At 41.2% G+C, this 19,943-nt stretch overlaps 1 protein-coding gene and 1 long non-coding RNA gene across 2 annotated transcripts; one reads left to right on the plus strand and one right to left on the minus strand.

Annotated features, from left to right (window-relative positions):
• Nucleotides 1–525: 525 nt before the first annotated feature.
• On the plus strand, nt 526–19,681 carry LOC145443537 (uncharacterized). The gene is made up of 11 exons (XM_080321488.1): nt 526–712; nt 3,331–3,729; nt 7,305–7,393; nt 8,186–14,336; nt 15,036–15,086; nt 15,151–15,364; nt 16,107–16,185; nt 16,531–16,613; nt 18,742–18,798; nt 18,942–19,043; nt 19,146–19,681. The coding sequence occupies exons 1-11, from the start codon at nt 649–651 to the stop codon at nt 19,243–19,245; spliced, it is 7,389 nt and encodes a 2,462-aa protein (XP_080177614.1). The 5' UTR covers nt 526–648; the 3' UTR covers nt 19,246–19,681.
• Nucleotides 13,018–18,946, minus strand: LOC145443539 (uncharacterized). Its single transcript, XR_013916457.1, has 2 exons — nt 18,385–18,946; nt 13,018–17,736 (listed from the first exon to the last, which is right to left on the minus strand). It is a non-coding gene; the product is annotated as an uncharacterized LOC145443539 (long non-coding RNA).
• Nucleotides 19,682–19,943: the final 262 nt, after the last annotated feature.

Below are 19,943 nucleotides of genomic sequence, written 5' to 3' on the forward strand. Positions count from 1 at the left end.
ATTGTGTTTTCTCGCAGAAAGACGGCTCAATTAGAGCCAGGTTTGTCAATGAAGGAAGGCGTGCGCGCGCATAACAATGTCAATCTTCTCATTTCAAAATGTATGCATGATCGTATTTTACCTATAGGTTCTTCGGAACAGTGTTGGACATCTAGAAGATACTCAGCTGTTCCGAATTAGATTAAAATTAGAATTATAGCTACAGATTTCCCCAAAATTTGATTAGAATGAATAAATTCGCAAAAACTTGGCAATTGAATTCAAATCCAAATTAGAAAGAAATACAACCAAAATCAAGTACCATTCAGATCAAGTCAGAGTTCATTTTCGTAAGCATGAGAATGGCAAATGCACGTACTTGTACATTGTACACCAAGCTTGGCACTTTTCGCACAATACAGTTCCCCTGTAGCATTTTGGGAAAGCCAGGAATTAGATTAGATTTAAGATGAGAGAATTGAAAATTTTCACAGATTAGATGAGAAATAGACTTCCGATAATTCGCTCTAATTAGTGTAGGCCTAGTTGGACAATAGGTTTATCTGTTTGATTAAGTCTGCTTCGAAATGCAGCATTGTAACATCTGTTAAATTTGCTCGTTTGCGTTGGCAGAGTTATTATACTCGTAGATCGTTTGTCGTGCGCAAGATGGCGGGCGATAAATCATCAGATTCGTCGAGCAGCTCTTCCTCGTCGGACTCTTCGGATGAAGGTTTGTGCGGTTTCTGTCGACTGATATTCGAAAAGGAACTTATCTAATCGCAAATCATTCGAAGAAGCGCGTCTAGAGTTGGAAAGAAATACAGAAGAGGAATCGTAAACGAATTATTAACACTTTACCTGCCAAGGCCTAATATGGAAAAACCAGTAAATGCCAGCAAACAATGAATTTTCGACTAGTTGGATATTTAGCTGGAATCGGGCGTGCTGATAAGTATAAACCTTGTGCATCTTATGCAAACATTTTTTTTCAATATCAAGGAATTATAAAAATATTGCAATTTTTTGGCTGCTCATTTTATGGAAAGCCACCTAGTTGTCAAACTAAAAAAAGGTTGACCTATTGTACACAGATGTGATTTTTAAAAAATACTTCCGGTAACAAAAATGGTTGTTTCTGACAACAAGCCTATTGAGCAGGTTCAAATACACCCGTAATCCGAAGATAGAACCAATTCCGGACATCACTGTACGCATTTGAAAAGTATCCTAAATATAGGATCGCAGGCACTTTATGGGATTGGGTAAAATCCTAAATTTGGTCGAAATCAGCAGACATGGCGAAATTCAGTGTTGGTAATCGAGTCGAAGTAAAAGCAAGGTCGTACATACCATACCAAAACTGAAAGGTCTTAAGTAGGCTCAAGTAAATAGTTTCGAAGAGTTCTTTTAAACCGAGGAGTCGGGTACCTTTAACAGTTCTTCGGCACTTCGCCACTGGTTTTATGAAGTATCTGCCAGATCGCCACGATCTCTCCTGATCGTTCGTTGGAGTCAGAGTCACCAATAAAAATTTTGCGAGGTTGCAAATGCGCGTTATTTGACTCGCAAAAACGTTTGCGTTTCCCTGTATAATCCAATCGCACGAGTCCGCAGGTATCAGACTTGCATGTCGCCAACCCTACCTTGCTGGTTTCTGTTTGACATACCAGAACCGTTTTGGGATTTTGGAGTCTTATGAAACAATGTCTTAAAGTTTATGAACGACTAATTATGAATGACTCCAACACGAGACAACTTCAAGTGTCGGGAAAAACCCTGTCTCGTAATAATAACAATTAAACGAATGATGAAGGAAGTTGACGGGCAGAAATCCCTCGCAATCATGAAATGTGAAGGGCTGTAAATTGTGGGATGAATCAGTCCTCAGCCTTTTTAGCTTGGGGACCTGTAGAATTTCATAACTGTAATCTTACGGACTCGCGAAATTTCAAAAATAAAAATCAACTCAGAATATACGACAAAAGTATGCAACACAGAACAAAGATTCCGAATTTTAATTTTTCTGCACGGCAAGGGTCTGTTAAAAACACTAACTTGATTTTGATTATTCGGCGTCAGATTTTGTCGTTTGCCAGATTTTATACGACACTGCCTAATGTCACTAAATTATACTGTTGAATTTCGTCATTTCTTCTAAAGTTATCGTAGCTTTCACATATTACTGCTATAAAGCGAGTTTTAGGCTACTCTTAGGAGGTTTAGTAGGCAGCCTACTCGCATCATTGTGACGTAAAACGTGTCGGAAGTAGACCACCGACTCTACATCAAGTCAGAAAGCGTTATATATTTCCAAATCAGCGTTAAATTACTTCCTTAATCAACGAACAAACGTTCACTTTCTCACATTTTACAATTGAGAACAAAATTGAAATATATTTGGCCGTCCGGCCGGAAAGTTCGGATAATCGTATAATTCATGCTGGTGACGTCATGTTTTGTGATACGATTGTTGATATACAATGTTCTTTCTTATTACCTACTAGTTGCTGATGATTACCCTTGACGAGGGGCAGTCGAAAATATTCGGGTTTATTTCAATGTGAATATATTATTAAAATGTAGGCCTATATTGAATACTGTACCCCCTAGGCCTGCCCTAGAGTCTCTTGAGACGTCAATTACACAACCACCACCTTGACGTGCAAACAATTTCTTTTACTTCCGAATGCGCAACCATAGACGGGCAGAAGGCGGGAGGGGCCGTTACTACAGGCCTGGGTAAAATCGAGCACCTTAGTGATTCGATTCTGAATGACGTGACAAGTTCAAATATGTACCTTTTATGCAACCACAGAGAATAAAATGCCAACACCATATTGAAGGTTATTTAGTATTTTTTGACCATACCTATTAAATTGCACTTTGTGACAATGCTGTCCTGTGACTTGATAACTTCACAGATAATTCATTTCAACTAAATTACATACAAAGGAGGTCAAAGTATAGCCACATCGGTACTCAAGTAGAAGTACAAGTAGCGATTGATATGTAAGTATTCTAGTCCTAGTTTTGCCTAAAAAACTGTCAAGTAGAAGTAGTAGTCTAAAAACATAAGTAGAAAGATATACTGGAAGTACTGCGTTACTGATCACCACTGACTGCATAGCTTTGTAATATTGTTTCGTATGCTGTGATACGATCAAGCGAGGCTTATAGCCTCCTACAGTGGAAAATGGTATCGAAACTACAAATCTTGTTAATAAATTAACTCTAAGTGGCAAGGAGCGTATCATTTCAGTACTCGAAGAAACTCGTCTCTCACTACTCGGCTCGAATCATTACAATCAATACTCGATATGTAACGAGCTTGCGTTGTTTCTGTTACAGAGCGAGCCCGCGAAAAGAAGAGTGACGGGGCGGATAAAAAAACAACCCCGCCGGCCGATGCCGTATCAAAAGATAATGGTAACGCCGAGGTTACAGTAAATATCCAGAACAATGCCACCCAAGCGACTGTAACTTCCAATTCCGTGACGGCACAATATACTAAACAAACAGCCCACAGCGAACCCATAACAGGCGACAAAACTTCGTCCACAGCAGAGGTCAGATCGACAGTTTCCCCGCCAACGCAGGCTGTGTCGGCAGGAATAGACCAGCACTCTAAAGTAATAGTCGTCAGCAGCGAAAATACGACTAGTGACGCCGCAGTCGCTGGAATTCGGATTGAAAGCGTCGCTAGTGAAGGAACGAAAGTCACAAAAGAGGAAAACCTTCCGAAAAAAGGTCTGTTGGATTTGAATAATATATTCATATTGAAATATACCCGAATATTTTCGGCTGACTAGCAGAGAATTTGCGGACGATTACCCGTGACGAGTGTCAGCCAAAAATATTCGTTTTTTTTTCAATTTGAATATATTGCTCATTTGTATATTGAAGTTCTGTACCCCCAAGAAGCTTCGTTGGTTTTGTAAATCCTTTTCGGTACGGCAAACAGATGTCGTGCCATCTTCATTTTCACTACAGAGTCGTTTATAAGATATTTTTGAAAGTGAAATTCATTTGGCTTTGCGATGATTCATATTTGACTATTTTCTTCAATATATAGTTGTTACTATAGGGCTGGATAGCTGAGGGATTCGATGCCGAATCGAGTATTTTGTTTTGAGAAGCACTCATAATGACGCCATAAGAGTATGACGTTGAAGTTCGAATATGCACCTATTATGCGACCCACAATGACAATTTGGTAGAAGCCCCCAAACCATCTCAGATCCATTTCATTAGGAATTGGTGACAGTGACGGTCAATCTTATTAATAATGTTTGACAGTGGACGGCACGAATAACAATCAAAACTAGCTGAGCTTGTCAAATATATTGAGTATGTAGGCCTATATAAATTCTGCAGGGCCGTAACTGCCGCACCCCAAACCCCCTAACTGGATGCCCCGTTTGGGGAGGGGCTGACGAAGGGCTATCGACCCTGAAAGTATTCATATGCAATTATGCATTTTAGAGTTTCGAGCCCATCTAGAAATTACCTCAAACGTATCATACTAAAAGCTAATTTACATATACCCAATTTCGCAGGCCGAACACCATTCATTATTTGCACTTCTATGCCAGCTAAAGATTTTCTCTGCGGGCTACCCGTTACAGACCCACGTACTAAAACCAGGGCTTTGGAGCGGGAGCCGTGCATTTTCACCGGAGCTGGAGCCGGAGCTCAACATAAAATTCTGCCGGAGCCGGAGCCCGTTATTTCAGGAGTAGCTCCGGCGTATTTCATAAGATGCTATTATATATGCAACAACCACATCTGCTGATTTATCATAATTGAACAGCAGGCCTGAATTTTAATGCTGTGCACAGCAATGGCATAGAGTAAACTGCGTTCTAGTGCAACAATGATGTTATCAACAATTGACAAGTATTCATTATGACGCCACAAGCCGGTACGGCGGCACCTATGACTTCGTTGCGACGTCGGATGTTACTGACGGCTGACAGAGTCTAGATCAGTGGTTCCCAACCTTTTTCGACTCATCGCCCCTTTTTGAAGCTCCACACCGATTATCGCCCCCCAAATTTGGGAACCGGAAAACAGCACTTCATCAGCTCCCTCCCCGAAAAAAACGTTGGTCTTTGGCCCCATAGGGTGATAAACTAAACCCCAGATCCCCCTCAGCCAGTGGGCTTTTTGTCGCTATATATTAGCTATATCCTATTTCATGTACTGTTTGATGAGTCACCGTATTTCGCCTAAACGCGCGAAGCGCGACAAATTTATATAATTCATGTTTGAATCGGTCAATATGGTCGATGTGGTATGTTGGAAAAGGTAGGACCCCTAAATAATAATTAAACATCTTCGGGCGGAATCGTTGTTATATTGACTTCCTTACATGATGCTATTTCGTGACCTCCTATATCTGCTATGTCAGAAGATATGGAAATCGTCAAAACGTACCAAACTTAAAGACGCACATGATTTCATATTTGTATTTCTTTACTGGCAAATAATTTTTTCCTTGCGGGATGGCATTTGACCAGTAGGGTTAAGGACGGCAGGACAGGAACATTCGACGCCAGCCATTGAGGCGCCTATGGACAATTAAACATATATGTATATATATATCGAAGTTTCCGGTCAGCACAAGGGCATTCCTTTTCGGCCAAGGTCTTCTCGCTGCTGATCGTTCTGGCACACTTCTCGGAGTCGCATGTTACATGGCCTGTAACTTCGTGTCTTGGTGCGTCGTGGCGCAGTAATGGCCGACGCCGAAGTCACTCATTTCCATTAATCATGCGTATTTTTGTTGGGTGACGGGGACCCCAACATCAAGATACATGAAAATATTAAATCGCGCCTAGCGCGAAAAATGTTTGAAAAAGTCGCATGAATTTCTAAAAACTTACTCTATCATTCATGTTAATTCACGAAATAATTTTGGGCTTCCTTCGATTTCGGGCCCCCCATCCCCAATTGGGGGTTTGGGATGCGCTAGTTACGGTCCCGACTCCAATATAGCCGTTTTAACGCGCCATCGCCCCCCTATCGCCCACTTCGTTGTTTTCGCCCCCTTCGTCCGTTTTCGCCCCCCTATCGCCCCGCTTCGTTATTTTCGCCCCCCTAGACCGCCAAATCGCCCCCTGGGGGCGATATCGCCCACGTTGGGAACCACTGGTCTAGATTACTATAGATAACTAACCTATGGGTAGATTATTAATCTATATAGACCAGGAATGGCCAACTTTTTCGGGTAAAGGGGCACATGCAATTGACGTACGAGTGCGCGGTCCACTAGCCGCGCCAATCGGGTAAAATTTTCAAAGTTTATAAATGAACTAGGTCAATAATATTATTACTTGAGTATATTGCGGGTCTACTGTATACCGCCCGCTTGGCTTAGTTTGCAAGGACACGAATATTCGGCGTCTGGCCACATCGATATCGAAGGTCTCCGATAATATGCAACAATCATTTTGTGCCTACATTTCACCGTCGACGATCTTTATGCGAGCGCAAACGCGAAAAGACTTTTTCCCGTAATTGCGAATACAGTTAGACTCAATCGGATAAATAAGGCGTTTATTTTCATTTTTAGTAGGGAGTAGGCTACCAAGCAAGAAATCGTGTGACAATTAAACACGCGAAGCGTGAAGAAAAATTTCTCTACTATTTTAGTTTATTGTAATGTACGACGATTTACTGAAAATGTGACTGGACCCTAGATCTGCCAATGCGTCGGAACTGATATTTTAGTCATCAACATCCCAAGTGTCGCAGCCAGACTTGTAACTTTTGGTTGGTATTGCAAGTTCACAATCTGAGCAATTCATTTTCGATAATATAATAGGAAATTACCTCGCGGGCCACGCAAAACCCTCTCGCGGGCCACATTTGGCCCGCGGGTTGGCCACCCCTGATATAGACAGGCCCATTCGATAATTTCAGAGCCGGAGCTGGAGCAGTGGTAATAATGCGGCTCCGGAGCTGGAGCCGGAGCTAATGTATGATAGAAGAAAGCTCCGGAGATCCGTATTTTTTTTTGGGGGGGTAGCCTATTCATGGTGTTTTCGGCTACAATGATCATTTTCACCAGACCTATATTCTTTGTTATGATTCAGTATTGCCGACTTCTAGCACGGCCCACTTCTGGGCTTTTTTAACATGCCGCTTAGGCGGATCAGAGGAGGTGCTTATATAAACCTACAACACTTGAGAATTCTTGACCTAGCAGTTGAAGCAGGTCTGAATCCGGTCCTAGATCCAAACTGATCTGAACTAGATCTGAGTTTGACACGGCCGATGTGGTATTTTTGCAGATACTCAGTAACTTCATTCTATTCTAGAAGAGAAATCGAGTTCGTCATCGGAAAGTTCGGATTCTGATTCCGACAAACGGAAAGAGAAACCCTCCACCGGAATCAAAACTTCTTTGGTAAGACACCGTTACTCTCCGTCGCTAAGCAACGAATGTCACACGAATCGAGAAATGGCAGAATTCATAACAATGATGATCGCCATTATCAAGTATAAGTGACACAGTAAATTTCTACTCAATTACAAGAATAAATGGCAATTTCCAATAGATGTCAAAACTACTTCAAATGGAAGTAGCAAATGAAAAGTACTCAAGTTAGTAGTTGCAATAAGCATATATGGTCGAGGGGTTGTATGTATACTTTTAGCAGTTGATCGGAAGCGGCTACTATCGACAATGCAAGATATATTTTCACGACTAACACAAAAAACACTAAAACATAGGTAGAATCTACTGAGATCTGTTATTATGACAATTCCGTTGATAAAATTACCGCAAATGTGTCGCAAAACTATTTTCTATACTTTTCGAAATCCAAATTGTGAAAAGTAAGTAGTTGTGCCTAAAGCTGTTCAAGTATAAGTGGAAGTATAGTCATCTACTTTAGATATTTTGATAAAATATACTTTATGCAAATTTTTCATTTTCTTTCCGCCATATCATGGTCATGATTAACTTTGAAATAATGTGATAAACATGAACATGGCCGATAAAATAAAGGAGTTTGAAAATGGATCTCAAATTTTGAAAAAATGGACATAAGCTACTATAATACCACCGTGACAAAGTAGTGCAAGTATACTTGCCTAAGGCAACACCTACGGGAGTACTCCGAAAAAGCACAAGCACTTTGTTACACCTGTGTGGATCACATGATGATTTCCACAATTTACGCTCTCACTATTGCAGGAGGCGACAGTGACTGTGCAAACTACAAGTCAAATCGATCCCGTTTCAACAGATGAACGTAACGCAAGGAAATTACAACTCGAGGGAAAAGTCGTATCTCCATCCATAAAACAGCCAGAGCACCCTGAGGTTACTGACACAGGAAAGACGGTTGAAACACAACAGTCTGTGGAAAGGCAAACGTCAGTGAAGACTGAATCAGACGGTACATCGTCGATAGTTATTTCAGACCAGAGGCCTATCGCTGTTCCGGAGAAAAGCAGTTCTAGTAGCAGCGACAGCGAAGTTGAGACGAAACAGCAAAGTACATTGCTGACTTCGAAAACAATATCGCTCGATACACCTTCCGTAACTGCCCATGACCAAAATATCAAGGCACCTAGCGGAAGCCTTGTCATAAGCGGAGGACTAGAGAACAACAGTAAAGTCAATACCCAAGTCGAGCGAACAGCTGGTAGTTCAAGCAGTAGCAGTTCCGAAGAAGACGTGCCAAAACAGGCCTCAAATCCCGTAAGACAACCAGTTATTACCACAAATACTGCTCAAGCAACAGTACTCTCAACTCAAGAGACTTTGGATACATTTCAAGCGACACACAGCGTCAAGACTGAACATACTCTGAAAATACACTCAAGTAGTAGCAGTTCCAGTAGTAGCTCTAGCGAAGAAGATAAAGCAAAATCAAGAGAAACATCAGCTGTGTTACCGGTACCCGTTGTGAAACCGGCATCACCAAAAGAACCAAGTGAAGTGACTGTTAAGGCAGAGCAGAAAAAGGATCTCACCGAAAAGAAAGGCACCTCTAGCAGCAGCAGCAGCAGCAGCAGCAGCAGTGAAGACGAGAAAAACGTCATAGTTGGGCGCCACGAATCGTCTGTTGCTTCAGAAACTATAAATATCGTAGTAAAGCCGCCGGTGGTTAGTGCGACTAAGTCCAATCAGGCAGGTCAAGCTTTAAAGAAACCTTCGAAATCAAGCGAGAAATCAACTGATTCTGGAAAAGAGAAGAGCAAATCTGACTCGGATTCCTCGTCTTCAAGCAGACGCAAAAAGATAAGAAAACGAGCTGAATTGATTCGATCCAAAAGAGCCGAATCAAGTTCAGATTCAGACGAGGAAGATAGAACTACTAGCAAAACATCTCCTCGCCAACCTCCGATTACTTTAGAAAAACCTGCAGTGAAAACAGTTGTTAAACAATCGGTATCAACTTCTTCTGTCTCGACTTCATCTAGCTCAGAGTCAGATAAAGGGTTCGAAAAGTTACGCGCGATCAAAAATCTTTTGTCGAAGAGCTCCAACTCTGATTCCGATAGTAAGCAAGGGGAGAAAGTACTCAAACAAAAGGACGGACAAGACAAATCAACAGTTCAACCAGCATTCGCAATTCCAGTTAACGTAAACAAGCCTGATTTCGAAAAATCAAAAGCTTCTGAAACTATTAGCAGTTCTGATTCAAGTTCGGACGAAGAGGTAAAGAAAGCAAAGGTAACCCTTACAGCGGAGAAGCCGACAGTTGAAAAACCAGCTCTTGATTCACAAATCCAAGCACCAGCAGTCAAAAAGCCGGCACATAGAGACAGTTCTTCCAGCTCTTCAAGTTCAGGCGAGGAAAAAAAGAAAGCCAAGGTTACTGTTACAGCGGAGAAGCCGACAATTAAAAAACCAGCTGCTGATTTAAAAATTCAAGTACCAAAACTCAAGAGTCCGAAACCAAGACAGAGTTCGTCAAGTTCTTCAAGTTCAGACGAAGAGAAAAAGAAGGTAAAGGTAACTGTTATAGCGGAGAAGCCTGCAGTTGAAAAACCAGGTCTTGACATCAAAAGCCAAGTCCCGGCATTCAAAAAGCCGGCACTTGAAGACAGTTCCTCAAGCTCTTCAAGTTCAGACGAAGAGAAAAAGAAAGCCAAGGTAACTGTTAGAGTGGAGAAGCCGACAGTTAAAAAACCAGCTGTTGATTTAAAAATTCAAGAACCAAAACTCAAGAGTCCGAAACCAAGACAGAGTTCGTCAAGTTCTTCAAGTTCAGACGAAGAGAAAAAGAAGGTAAAGGTAACTGTTATAGCGGAGAAGCCTGCAGTTGAAAAACCAGGTCTTGACATCAAAAGCCAAGTCCCGGCATTCAAAAAGCCGGTACTTGAAGACAGTTCCTCAAGCTCTTCAAGTTCAGACGAAGAGAAAAAGAAAGCCAAGGTAACTGTTAGAGTGGAGAAGCCGACAGTTAAAAAACCAGCTGTTGATTTAAAAATCCAAGAACCAAAACTCAAGAGTCCGAAACCAAGACAGAGTTCGTCAAGTTCTTCAAGTTCAGACGAAGACAAAAAGCAAGCGAAGGTAACCGTTTCTGTGGATAAGCCTACAATTGAAAAACCATCTGTTGATTTGAAGCCGAAAAGGCCAGATCTTGATTTTAAATTCACGGTACCAAAACTCGAGAAGCCTAAACTTAGAGACAGTTCTTCAAGCTCTTCCAGCTCAGACGAAGAGAAAAGGAAAGCTAAGGTTACTGCTACAGCGGAGAAGCCTACAGTGGAGAAACCAGCTGTTGATTTGAAGCCGAAAAAGCCAGGTCTTGATTTTAAAATCACGGTACCAAAACTCAAGAAGCCCAAACCAAGAAATAGTTCTTCTAGCTCGTCAAGTTCAGACGAAGAGAAAAAGAAAGCAAAAGTAACCGATACAGCAAAGAAACCTGCAGTTGAAAAACCTAAGAAACCTGTTGTAGATTTCAAGCCGAAAAAACCTACTTTTGATTTTAAAAATCCAGTCCCAAAACTCAAGAAGCCTAAACTAAGAGACAGTTCTTCAAGCTCTTCCAGTTCAGACGAAGAGAAAAAGAAGACAAAGGTAACTGTTACAGCAAAGAAGCCTGTAGTTGAAAAGTCTAAGAAACCTGTTGTAGAGTTCAAGCCAAAAAAACCTACTTTCGATTTTAAAAATCCTGTGCCAAAACTCAAGAAGCCTAAACTACGAGACAGTTCTTCAAGCTCGTCAAGTTCAGACGAAGAGAAAAAGAAGGCAAAGGTGACTGTTACAGCAAAGAAGCCTACAGTTGAGAAACCAAAGAAACCCGTTCTCGAATTCAAGCCTAAAAAACCAACTTTTGATTTTAAAAATCCTTCACCAAAACTCAAGAAGCCGAAACGAAGAGATAGTTCTTCAAGCTCGTCAAGTTCAGACGAAGAGAAAAAGAAGGCAAAGGTGACTGTTACATCAAAGAAGGCTACAGTTGAGAAACCAAAGAAACCCGTTCTCGAATTCAAGCCTAAAAAACCAACTTTTGATTTTAAAAATCCTGCACCAAAACTCAAGAAGCCGAAACGAAGAGATAGTTCTTCCAGCTCGTCCAGTTCAGACGAAGAGAAAAAGAAAGCCAAGGTTACTGTTACAGCAAAGAAGCCTGTAGTTGAAAAGCCTAGGAAACCTGTTGTCGATATCAAGCCGAAAAAAACAGCCTTTGAATTTAAAAATCCAGTCCCGAAATTCAAGAAGCCGAAATTAAGAGACAGTTCTTCAAGCTCTTCGAGTTCAGACGAAGATAAAAAGAAAGCAACGGTAACAGTTAAAACAAAGAAGCCTGCAGTTGAAAAACCCAAGAAACCAGTTATCGATTTCAAGCCGAAAAAACCTGCTTTTGATTTCAAAAATCCAGCCCCAAAACTCAAGAAGCCTAAACTAAGAGACAGTTCTTCAAGCTCTTCAAGTTCAGACGAAGAGAAAAAGAAAGTAAAGGTAACAGTTAAAACAAAGAAGCCTGCAGTTGAAAAACCCAAGAAACGAGTTGTCGATATCAAGCCGAAAACACCTACTTTTGATTTCAAAAATCCAGTCCAAAAATTCAAGAAGCCGAAATTAAGAGGCAGTTCTTCAAGCTCTTCGAGTTCAGAGGAAGATAAAAAGAAAGCAAAGGCAACTGTTAGAGCAAAGAAGCCTGCAGTTGAAAAACCAAAGAAGCCTGTTGTCGATATCAAGCCGAAAAACCCAGCTTTTGATTTGAAAAGTTCAGTTCCGAAATTCAAGAAACCGAAACGAAGAGACAGTTCCTCCAGCTCTTCAAGTTCAGACGAAGACAAAAAGAAAGCAAAAGTCACCGTTAAAGCAAAGAAGCCTGCAGTTGAAAAACCTAAAAAGCGGGTTGTAGATATCAAACAGAAAAAGCCAGCCCTTGAATTTAAAAATCCCGTACCAAAATTCAAGAAGCCGAAACGAAGAGATAGTTCTTCCAGCTCTTCCAGTTCAGACGAAGATGAAAAGAAAGCAAAGGTCACGGTAACAGCAAAGAAACCGGCAGTTGAAAAACCTAAAAAACCTTTTGTCGATATCAAGTCGAAAAAAACAGCTGTTGATTTGAAAAGTTCAGTCCCAAAATTCAAGAAGCCGAAACGAAGAGACAGTTCTTCAAGCTCTTCCAGTTCAGACGAAGAGAAAAAGAAGGCAAAGGTAGCCGTTAAAGTGAAAAAGCCTGTAGTTGAAAAACCTAAGAAACGCGTTGTCGATATCAAACCTGTTGTTGATTTGAAGCTGAAAAAAACCGGTCTTGATTTTAAAAATCCAGCCACAAAACTCAAGAAGCCGAAGCGAAGAACCAGTTCTTCCAGCTCTTCCAGTTCAGACGAAGATAAAAAGAAAGCAAAGGTAACCGTTACAGCAAAGAAGCCTGTAGTTGAAAAACCTAAGAAACGCGTTGTTGATATCAAGCCGAAAAAAACAGCTTCGGATTTCAAAAATCAAGTAGCAAAACTGAAAAAGCCCAATATAAGAGATAGTTCGTCAAGTTCTTCGAATTCAGACAAAGAGAAATCAACCAAGTCAGGACAATCAATTCAACAATATCGACGAGGAAGGGAAGCAACGAAAAAGAAAACTAAATTGAAGACGAGGTCGTCGTCCTCCAGTTCATCCCAGAGTTCCAAGGAAAGAGTCAGAAAAGCGGAAATCTCCTACCAATACGCAATACCAGAAAGAACCCGGGGTCGTGGGAATTTCCCTAAGAGCAAATCGCAGAAACCCAGGACAAGTCTCCCAGTTACACACCAAGTCGGTGGCAAACAGCGGTATCAATCACCAGTCTTGAGTACGTCCCGAATTCAAAGAAAAGTTGCTCACACAAGTCTGTCTAACAGCCCCTACCACCAATCGCTACGCAAGCGATCAGACGATTCAAAAGCGCGTAAAGGACTACAAAGGAGAATAAGCATTTCATCTACTTCAAGCGACACCGAGGTAGAATTGGAAATCAAGGCACAAAAAGTTATACGAAGTCACAAATCGCAGAGTTCCAAAAAACACCATAAAAATAAAATGAGAAGTGAATCAAGGAGCAAATCCCGAAGTAGATCGCGATCACACAGCTCGAATAAAGCCCGCAGATCGAGAAGAAAATCACGAAGCAGATCGCGATCCCGCAGTTCGAATAAGGCTCCCAAATCACAGAGCAGATCGCGATCACGCGGTTCGAATAAGGCTCATAAATCACGGAGCAGATCACACAGTTCAAATAAGCATCTCAAATCAAGAAGCAAGTCACGGAGCAGATCGCGATCAAGTGGTTCGAATAAGCCTCGCAGATCAAGGACCAAATCACGAAGCAGATCAAGATCACGCAGTCCGAATAAGGCTCATAAATCACGGAGCAGATCACGCAGTTCAAATATGCATCCCAAATCTAGAAGCAAATCACGAAGTAGATCGCGATCCCGCAGTTCGAATAAGCATCCCAAATCAAGAAGCAAATCACGGAGCAGATCGCGATCACAAAGTTCCAGTAAGCCTCGCAAATCAAGACGCAAATCACGAAGTAGATCGCGATCACGCGGACCAAATAAGACTGCCAAATCACGAAGCAGATCACGATCAAATAGTTCGAATAAGCCTCGCAGATCAAGGAGCAAATCACGAAGCAGATCACGATCACGAAGTTCCATTAAGGCCATCAGATCAAAAAGCAAGAAATCTCGATCTCGTTCGCGAAGTTTAGAAAAAGCTCACATGAAAAATTCGAGTCCAAGGAGGCCGAAATCACGAAGAGGTAGATCCAGATCCTCTTCATCAAGTGCAAGCGAAGTTTTGGACTTACAGAAAGCTACTCCAATCGGAATAGAATCCAAACAGCTATCAAAGTCCGGGAAACTGACGAAGAAATCGGACAGAAGTAAGTATAGGCTCGCAAACCGTTAATGGATTTGGTGAACGATGGAAAAGTATAAGGAGGAAAATTTGAAAGATATGAAAATGTTCGAATAATTGCTGGAATTGATGGGACGTGTCCAATATCCATCCTGCGTAACCTAGATTTGTTTTATTCACCAGAATTTCACAATAACGCAGGGTGCGAACGAGATTGAAGGCCGTTTTTACACACATTCCAATAGATTAAACGAGTCATATACACCAACTTCTATAGAGATATATATCCCAGGGGTGTGGGTATGTATTTGGTTTCATGTTTACGTACGACCTTTTGCGTTTCTTGGATTAGTACAAGAAAACATAAGTCACTCCACCCCTGCGATATATATCCACAGATTTTTATGCATTTTACTCGTTTTTTCCCATTGGAATGTGTGAAAGTAATATTTCGCCACACAAGGTGTTGATTTGCACCCCACGATATGGTGGAAACCGACCAAATACTCGAATTTCGTTTACAGTGTAGCTGCCTCCGACAGATTAGATGATAATCCGCTAAAAATTAAGTGTACCACAAAATTTCTTTCTCCGATTCGGTCCCATTAAAGACCGCATTATTTTCTAACGTCGGAAACCCTGGTATTATGGAAAGACTTATATGCTGACTGTCAGCGTAAATTTGGGCGTAGTATCATCTGAACCTTCCATACTGTACTTTCAGAATCAAGGTCATCGTCGAGTTCATCTTCCGACGACTCGGTAGAAATAAGAGGTCAGTAATTACTGCGACTAATTGCTTGTATGCTTTGAATAATCGATTTCTCCACAAAAACTAGGACGAGATGGAATGTCACCTCGTCCGCCATCACAAAACGCTGGCGGATCGCAGCTGCACATTATTCGCAAACAGAAGTCGCGTTCCGCACCCACAAGACCACAGTCGATGATGTCGCACAGTGCAAATCTGGTGTATCTACAAAGGGAGCTGACTAGGATAGAAAGACAGATGGACCGCGATAGGAGAACGAATATGGCAAGAAGATCTTCGATGTACGTGGGATATATCGATGCTTTCATTCACAGATACTCAGCATTATTCTGCCATGTCCTTTTGGCTTTTCCATTGTAGGGTTTGCCCCAGCGGATTAGCGAGTCGTATTATAATTTGGCAGGAGTTCTAATCTGGATTCTAAACGCGGTTTGAAACAGGACCTGCAGCTTGTGAGATTGATGCTAAAACCCGAGCTACGGCGACTGTCATGCCGTATTTAGCATACATATGTGGCAGTTCATTCGAGTGCCAAATAGATGAAAACATAGCCTACATCCTTACAAATTCAATTACTGGTGTTTTATCAGTTCAAAACACGAGAAGATTGCGATGCAAGGAAAAAAGAAGGATTTGGAAACAACATGGTTTAGTCCCATTCGAAACAAACAAGCCTTCCTTATTGGTTTTATTTATGGTTGGATCCTGCTTCAGATATTGATTAAAAACACGTTGCCAATGGAGCAATCATCACTTGAATGAATTGCCGATAAAATGTGTATCACTTAGCACTCAACTAAGCTTCAATTTATTGGACACTATTCAACTGTTAATTTGATCAATCACCCAGTAACAAATAAGTCTGTCTATAAATCCATCACTGGCATCGCCTCCGATTTATTGCGAAACACGCATTCAGTAGCTGATTAAGAGTTATCTCAGGTGTGCTGTGGAGACCAGTTTCCCTAAAAGAATTCACCTTTTCGTAACGCAAAATCTTATGTCATGTAACTCTTGTTTCAGGCAACCGTACAAGCCTTACACGTTCAACAATTTATCACCATATTACAACACGGATACCGTCCGATATCTTCTACGAATGGTGAGAATTTGAATAGCTTGTATCGGTCACTTATTTTTCGTGAGAATAGAGAAACTCGATCTCGACGGTTTCAATAGTCGATAAGCATACAAGAACCCTGATACTGCAGAATATTGAAAATACGGCCTATTTTGAGATACGTGACATGTTTTGTCTTGCGTCTACCAAGCGCCCATTCACGATACTCAGTTCCAGACACTTGTGGTCATAACAATACTCAATATCAATGTACCCCTTTGGGTGGGCTGTCAAAATAAATCTATTTGGTTCATTATATACTGCATACCTGTACTCCACCAGACATTCGCGGAGGAAAAGTTGAATATAGGCTACCTGTTTTTGCAGCCTGTCCCCGTTCGACAAGGTTCCAGCACACGGATGACTGCGAGCGGGATGGTTGATCCAGAAGTATCATGGAGAATGGACCAGTAAGTGGACGCTGGACAGGCCTACCAATCACTAACTATCTTATGATAGTGACGAATTACTATGATGTCTTGTTGGAATTTTCGAACTGTATTGAATATTTGAAACAGAGCATATAGGCTAGTCAGTGCTGGTTCCCAACCATTTTGACCGCGTGGCACCCTCTGAAAGTGTAGAACAGGGGTGTCAAACTCAAATTGCGTCGGGGGCCGGATTCACGCCTTCAAATCCCCCGCGGGCCGGACCAGTCAACTGATTCCTAAATGTTACCTCGTGTCCTTGCTTTCACTTGAGTACTTTATTATCAAGCATATAATGATAATACACGGGATCATACTGGTTTATTCTAGCAAGTCGCCACACATTTTTCGCGAACAATGGAATTGGTAAAAACAGGATGATTGTTCGTTTGAATACAGTTAAGAACAGCTTAAACAGTTGCGTTAACGATGATATAAGTTGGCATATTTCTAGGCTCCCTTTGCTGTAGTGGTAAGCTGACGTAGGCCCAGAATATGCGCTGTGAGGAATACAAAGTATTAACTCTAAACGCGCACGTTGGAATTTGGTTTATTATTACTAAATCGCAAGTCGGGTTTTCTCTTCCCAAGTCCGCGGACCTATTGGTTGGGAAGTGACACAGCAGTGCGACCAACTGATATATTTTCCATGTCAACTGCATATAACGGTTCCGCATTGGCGTTTTCGCTTCTGTAAACAAACTACTTTTTGGTCCATTTTCCATAAAACTCTGATCTCAATGTGCACTTTTTGCCTTCTGTAATTAGAGAGAGTTAAGCCTATATGTTCATGACATGGTGTTGTGTCTTATCGCATTGTACATTGCGTGTGACTTGTTCAGATGAAAAATATAACCCAACGATGTTATGTTAAGCCACAACGCCGTAGTCGGGTGGTAATAATGTGGCCTGTGAACATGCTCGACATTTGCAGTCTTGAGTAATATTTAATGAAAGTATTTCATGCAAAACATCTCAACTTTTGTTACAAAGGGGCTGGATAGGAATTTTCAAATTTACTCAAAATTGCTTCGCGGGCCGGATGAAATCGTCTGGCGGGCCGTATGTTTGACACCCCTGGTGTAGAACATTTTGCGACAAAAGACTACTGTACCAGGAGTAGGGCTGTTCAAAAATAACTTTTTCTTCTGCATTCCAGCCATTCAGGCATTAAATGGTCAGGTTACCCTAAAAAACGCTGCGCACCAAATTTGGTTCAATTATAACAAGTATAAGGCTCCGCAGATCCAATAAAAATTTTAAATTTATAATGAAAAATTAAAAAAAAAAATTTCTAATTTTTCCGTCAGCCCCATGAAATTGTTGAGCTGTCTTCAGAGACGATGCAAAACAAATTTGACTCAATTCCAACAAGTAGAACGGGAGTTATTTGAGTTTTTCGTTGATAATCCTCGGATTATCGTTGATCGGCGATAATCCGAGGATTATCAACGAAAAACTCAAATAACTCCGCTTGTACGGGTTGGAATCGAGCCAAATTTGTTTTGCATCCTTTTTGAAGACAACTCGACAATTTCATGGGGTTGACAAAAAAATTTGAATTTTTTTTTTAAATTTTACGTAATAAATTAAAAAATTTAATTGGCTCTGCGGAAGCTTAGACTTGTTACAATTGAACCAAATTTGGTATGCAGGCTTTGTTATGGCAACCTGACAATTTAATCTATAGAAATTAATTTCTATAATTTAATCAGTGAATGGCTGGAATCCGAAAAAAAAGTTATTTTTGAACAGCCCTAACCAGGAGTGCAGGATTTGTGAACCTGGTGACTAACAGAAACCATAAACCTACGTCAAGTCACTGTTCAGCTCTATACCGTATGCCGGTGCTGACTAAAAATGGTTATCACTCTCTATCAAGCATCAATATCACGGTTTCATAGTCGGTGACGGCCTGTTTTTAGTAATCGTGTTAGTAAGTGCTAACAGGATTTGTCGGGTGTCCTTAATTTTTGTTACACTTCGACGGTAATCTTTGTTTACCTTAGTTTCTCGCGGTACATCTGAGCAATCGAACCACTGGGCTAAGCTAAATAATGTTGTAAAGTACAGTTTATCGCGAATATAAAGAATCAAATGTTCTTCTCAGCACGCTGATGCCGTACAGTCCATCTGCTCCAGAGCGTTACCGAAGACATCAGCGAAGGTATGTTTAAGATATTGAGATTGTTGTACCACTGTAGGGCGATGAAACCATCGAATGAAACGTTCGTAATACACGAATATAACAGCTTATCCGGCATACCGGTATAATATTGACTGAAATTGACCTCACTATATTCATTGCAGATCCCGCTCTTCGTTGGTTGAAGATTCGCGAAGAAACAATGAAATTATATCGCCACAATATCCTCAACTTCAGCGGAGAACTTACCCAGACGGCCGGTCGAGGTGGGATTCTGAAATTTTTGTTGATGACTTCATCTATTTCGCCTGTCAAGACGTTTCCCGACTTCCCGTTTCAACTTACGAAATCTCTTGACTTTTCTACAGACAAACGACTAAACTCCCGGCCGTGCAGCAAAGGAGACGACCGCAATACGAAGCTTATTATGCGCAATCTGATTCTGTCAATCGAAAGAACAAATATTGATTTTTGGCGGGAACTGTCGCAAGAACTCACTTTGAGCAGCGTCACCATGTGCCATGATCACAGATGGTGTCGGATCGAGAAAGCTGATCTGCCTGCGTATAATTATCTCGTACTGGGAGCATCGTACCTACAGTACTGTAGATAGATTTCATTCTGTGCAAAGCTTTCTATATACTCTGATCCGAAACAGCTTTTCACAAATCACAACATGGGTGAAATTATGCATCAACCCGTGAGACATGAATGAAATCTGATAAATCATTCAAGGCGACTCGACTCGACTACTGTACTCATTGATTTCGCTTTCGTTACTGAATATACCATGAAGCACTTGAATAGTGATGTTGAAGCACTTTGTTCATTTAAACATTCTTAGAATTTAGACCTAGGCTACCTATCATCAGTATTACAAATAAACGACTAATTTTGAGTTCGATGAAGTTGTCTGATCAACTCAGAAAGATTAAGGAACGGAAAACTATATCATGCAAGACAGCGAAGGCGTCAGTTTCATGATGAAGTCTAGAACACAACTTCGGTCACGCATTGTTTAAACAACGTCCAGAACGTAGATACCATGTCCTGCAGGGCTATCCAACTGGCGGACCAGAGGAGTTACGGCCGAAGGATGAATTCCCAAATTAATTCCCTGCTCTTCGCAAATTCTAGCTATTCTGAGTGTTATTACAGCTGCGAGT

Source organism: Botryllus schlosseri, chromosome 7 (genome assembly GCF_051294905.1).
Source record: "Botryllus schlosseri isolate E-star chromosome 7, Bs_hap1, whole genome shotgun sequence".
NCBI classification, from domain to species: Eukaryota; Metazoa; Chordata; class Ascidiacea; order Stolidobranchia; family Styelidae; genus Botryllus; species Botryllus schlosseri.